We start from the raw sequence: 4,819 nt of genomic DNA on the forward strand, positions 1-4,819 counted from the left end.
AGTGACATCATATCTAGGCAGACAAGCTCACAGTAGAAGTGACATCATATCTACTCATATCTAGTCAGGCAGGCTCATAGTAGAAGTGACATCATATCTACTCATATCTAGTCAGGCAAGCTCACAGTAGAAGTGACATCATATCTACTCATATCTAATCAGACAAGCTCACAGTAGAAGTGACATCATATCTAGTGATATCTAGTCAGACAAGCTCATAGTAGAAGTGACATCATATCTAGTCAGACAAGCTCACAGTAGAAGTGACATCATATCTAGTCAGACAAGCTCACAGTAGAAGTGAAATCATATCTAGTGATATCTAGTCAGACAAGCTCACAGTAGAAGTGACATCATATCTAGTCAGACAAGCTCACAGTAGAAGTGACATCATATCCACTCATATCTAGTCAGACAAGCCCACAATAGAAGTGACATTATATCTACTCATATCTAGTTAGGCAAGCTCATACTAGAAGTGACATCATAACTAATCAGACAAGCTCACAGTAGAAGTGACATCATATCTACTCAAATCTAGTCAGACAAGCTCACAGTAGAAGTGACATCATATCTACTCATATCTAGTCAGACAAGCTCACAGTAGAAGTGCATTGTGCTGTCTTCGCCAGAGTTATCTCCCTTTACCTATTGTATTTTAGTTTGTACGTTCCGGACATTTTGGTCAGTTATACGAATCTGTTTGTTAGTGTATTTTTAACATTTCCGGTGCAGAAACACATGTTAGAAGCACATGGCGCGCAAACTTTATTAACTCAGAACTGCAAGCCTGCTCGACCCATGAAGTAAGTCGATTGTCATAAACAATTCAAAGTCTATAATTAACATTCAAATAGGGCATATTTTCTGTTTTAAAAGCACAATCAGTCGGAAATAAGTTGCATTTGTTTACATTTGTCAGTTAAGTATTTTTGTAGAGACAACTCGCCCAGTTTAGTCTATTAGATCGGCTCGGTTTGTTCTATGTTAATACCTTTTATAATTCATATAGCTCTACAGTATCGAGTTTATGATTGTTGTTTATTGTATTTTGCAATACTTTAGTGAATATTTACTTCGTTTTACGTAAACTCGTAGTAAGACAGGTGTATAATGTTACTCGGATATGAATCGGTAGTGTTCTCAGGAGTAGTTTTCGAATTATTTTTATTATTTGTTCAATCTAGTCATTCCTAAAATATGTTGGTGAAATCCTTTAATCTGTGTAATCTAGTCATTCTAAAATATGTGTTTCTTAACATTGAGATAATTTTATGAGATTATGTAAATCATTACAAATAGTTCAGAAATCCTTATTTGTATTTTTTCAGTTATTTACCATCATCATCAGCACATCAAGTCAGCATTAAACATCTCTGTTATGAATTGAGACTTGTGTTGTGGTTAACTGGACTGCGGCACCCGCAGTCACAGTAAATAATTCATGGACATGGCTACAGCAGGCAGAATCCACACCCTCACTGAGGAAGGGTATGAACTTTACAAGGATACCTTATTCAAGCACAACAAAAACATGTCACGGGCATGGCAGACGGTTGACTCTGTAATATCAAGAATAGAAAACTTAGACGAAAGTGAAAAAAGTGACCCAGCTTATCTTATTCGTTTGGAGAATACCCTCAAGGAGAGAATAAAGAAATATGAAACCTTGTCGACAACTACAATGGAGTTCTTACTACGGACTAAAACTGAAGATAGTATGAAACTCTTAAAGGAATACAGATTGGCAGAGGAGGGTTATCAGTGGATGAGTGATAAGGCTCTACGCATTATAAAAACACTTCGTACCGACAGTGAGGAACATGAACACAATCTGTCATTTGATGAAGTTAGATCAAACAGCAGTAATGCTTCCTTCAATGTTAAACGTCGACACTCTAGAGCATCTAGTAACCACTCAGGTAGTCAGCTTTCAACCACCAGCAGCAGTTTAACAAACACGCTAACTAAGAAAAGGGCTGAGGCTGGGGCAGCAAGAGTTAGAGCTGAATATGCAAAGAAAGAAGCATCTCTTCAGTTACAACAAGCTAAGATTAAGGCAGAGATTGATATTATTTCTCGAGAAAAGGAAGTAGCTGCTCTTGAAGCGGAAGTGGAAGTTCTACAGGAAAGTGGAATCGAAGTCCAAGAAGGTATTTCACTGCCACCACAGGAAAAGGTAGAACGGTATCTAGACAGTTTTGACAATGAACTCGATGACAACAGGTCCGACATAGAGAACCAACCAAAGCTGTTAGAATCTACAACTAATCGGATAACAGAACGGAATCCAAAATCATCATTGAAACATACTCCGCTTAACCCTGCAGCAACTATCTTTGTGCCGTCAGATCAAATAAGGAACCGTCCTGACAGAGAGGAGTTTGTAAACCACTCATCTCCAGTAAACAATGTGGCGTCAGACTTCACTAGATTTCTCATGAAAAAGGATCTCCTTCTATCCAGACTTTCAAGCTTCAATGATAGACCCGAGTCTTACAGAACTTGGAAGGCTAGTTTTCTTACTATTATGTCAGACCTTGATGTAAGTGCTCAGGAACAATTAGATCTTCTTGTCAAATGGACAGGACCAGAGTCACAGAGACAGGTGCTAAGTATCAAAACTGCTAATGCTCAACATCCAGAGAGGGGAGTACATCGAATCTGGGAAAGACTCGATGAACGCTATGGGGCTCCCGAGCTTATCCTCACTTCCATACAACAGAGACTCACATCCTTTCCCAGGTTGTCCCCCAAGGACTCTCAGAAACTGTATGAGCTTAGCGACATTGTGTCAGAGATAGAATCTCTGAAGGAAGAGAGAATATATGAAGGCTTACTTGGGCATTTTGACTCGTCTACAGGTGTATCGCCAATCGTAGCTAAACTTCCACCTAATCTGCAAGAGAAGTGGACAAATACAGCAGCTAGGCATATGAGATACAACTCCGTTACTTATCCACCATTCCCGTTCTTTGCGGAATTCCTTCGTGAACAAAGTCGTATAAAAAACAACCCGAGTTTCTCATATGATTCCTCAATGAGCTCTACCTCATCAACACAGAAGAAAGACAGATCGTCACAGCGTAACACAGTTAACAACAGGAAAACAGATCTGAGTGATTCGTTGGTCACAAACAATAAAAACGAGACAAAATCAAACAGTGATTTGGCACGTTGCCCTCTCCATAACGCCGGACATTCCTTAAATCAGTGCCGAGGCTTCCGGTCAAAGCCTATAGCCGATAGGAGAGAGTTTTTGAGAGACAAGAAAATATGTTTCAGGTGTTGTAACTCTACTTCCCATAAGAAACCTGATTGCACTGCAGACATTCAATGCAGCGAGTGTGGAAGTGTTAACCATTCGTCAGCAATGCATGTTACGCGTCAACCATCAGGCCGCTCGACAGATAACGGCGGGGAGAATTCTACGCAATCTTCCTCACGGCCTGTCAATACTACATGCACACAGATCTGTGGAGAAAATGTTGGAGGGAAGTCATGCGCAAAGACTATGTTAGTAAGGATCTATCTTAATGGGAAACCAGAACAAGCGGTACAGACATACGCCATTGTCGACGATCAAAGTAATAGGTCACTCGCCAACTCTACACTTTTCGATCAGCTAAGGATTAGAAGTGTGTCCTCCCTTACACTTTATCGTCGTGCTCTGGTAAGGTCAACACCTCTGGAAGGCGAGCTACGGATCTTGTAGTTGAGTCTCATGATGGGACCGCGAGAATTAACTTGTCCTATCTGATAGAATGTGACCAGATTCCAAACTGCAAGGAGGAGATTCCCACACCAGATATTGCTATGAACTATCCTCACCTCAAGGATATAGCCAGTCACATTCCTCCATTACAAAACAGTGTCGATGTAAATCTTCTCATCGGTCGTGACGTTATTCAAGCACACCATGTACTTGACCAGCGGATTGGTATGCCGTATGCTCAAAGACTTCCTCTTGGATGGACAATTATCGGTGAAACATGTCTTCATAAAGTTTCACGCTCCACAATTGGTGTCAGCATACAAAACCCACATTTTATCAAGTGGACGATCATCTATATTTCCTCCATGTCCTAACCTCTTCAAAGTCCAAGAATCTTACACTGACCAAACGGGAACAAGAACCTCTTTACACGAACATGAGTTGTTTGGTGCCAATGTTTTCCAAAGAACTCCTGATGACGAAAAGATTGCAAGATCCATTGAGGATAACAAATTCTTGGAAATCATGGATAAAGGACTGTCAAAGAACGCTGACGGGAATTGGGAGGCACCTCTGCCTTTCAAGGTTACTCGACCCCGTCTGCCAAACAACAAGAATCTGGCTTACAAGCGAGCCAAATCTTTGGAGGCGAATCTGAGGAAGGATCCAACCAAACGGGCCCATTTTATTACATTTATGGGACGAGATCCTCAGGCGTGGACATGCGGAGGTGGCACCTCCTGTGCAGGAAAATGAAGAAGTCTGGTATCTACCAATATTTGGAGTATATCATCCCCAAAAGAAGGACCAAATAAGAGCAGTTTTTGACTCCTCTGCGGAACTAAATGGCATCTCTCTTAACAAGGTCTTGCTAACGGGACCCGATTTAACAAATAGTCTGCTTGGGGTGCTCATGCGTTTTCGTCAAGGGCCGGTTGGTATCATGGCGGACATTCAAAAGATGTTTTTACTGTTTCTATGTCAACCCTGAGCATAGAAATTATCTACGCTTCTTCTGGTATCGGGACAACGATCTGTCAAAGGACCTAATAGAATTCAGGATGTGCGTACACGTGTTCGGAAACACAACATCCCCGGCCGTGG

At 41.1% G+C, this 4,819-nt stretch overlaps 1 protein-coding gene across 1 annotated transcript; it reads left to right on the forward strand.

The window, feature by feature from the left end:
• Nucleotides 1-622: 622 nt before the first annotated feature.
• On the forward strand, nt 623-3,715 carry LOC138310826 (uncharacterized). The gene is made up of 2 exons (XM_069252153.1): nt 623-806; nt 1,332-3,715. Exon 2 carries the CDS (start codon nt 1,445-1,447, stop codon nt 3,713-3,715), a length of 2,271 nt encoding a protein of 756 aa, XP_069108254.1. The 5' UTR covers nt 623-806; nt 1,332-1,444.
• Nucleotides 3,716-4,819: the final 1,104 nt, after the last annotated feature.

Source organism: Argopecten irradians, chromosome 16 (genome assembly GCF_041381155.1).
Source record: "Argopecten irradians isolate NY chromosome 16, Ai_NY, whole genome shotgun sequence".
Taxonomy (NCBI): Eukaryota; Metazoa; Mollusca; class Bivalvia; order Pectinida; family Pectinidae; genus Argopecten; species Argopecten irradians.

Coding starts and splice junctions, on each gene's coding strand:
- LOC138310826 (XM_069252153.1), top strand. CDS start 1,445: ATGGACATGGCTACAGCAGGCAGAATCCACACCCTCACTGAGGAAGGG.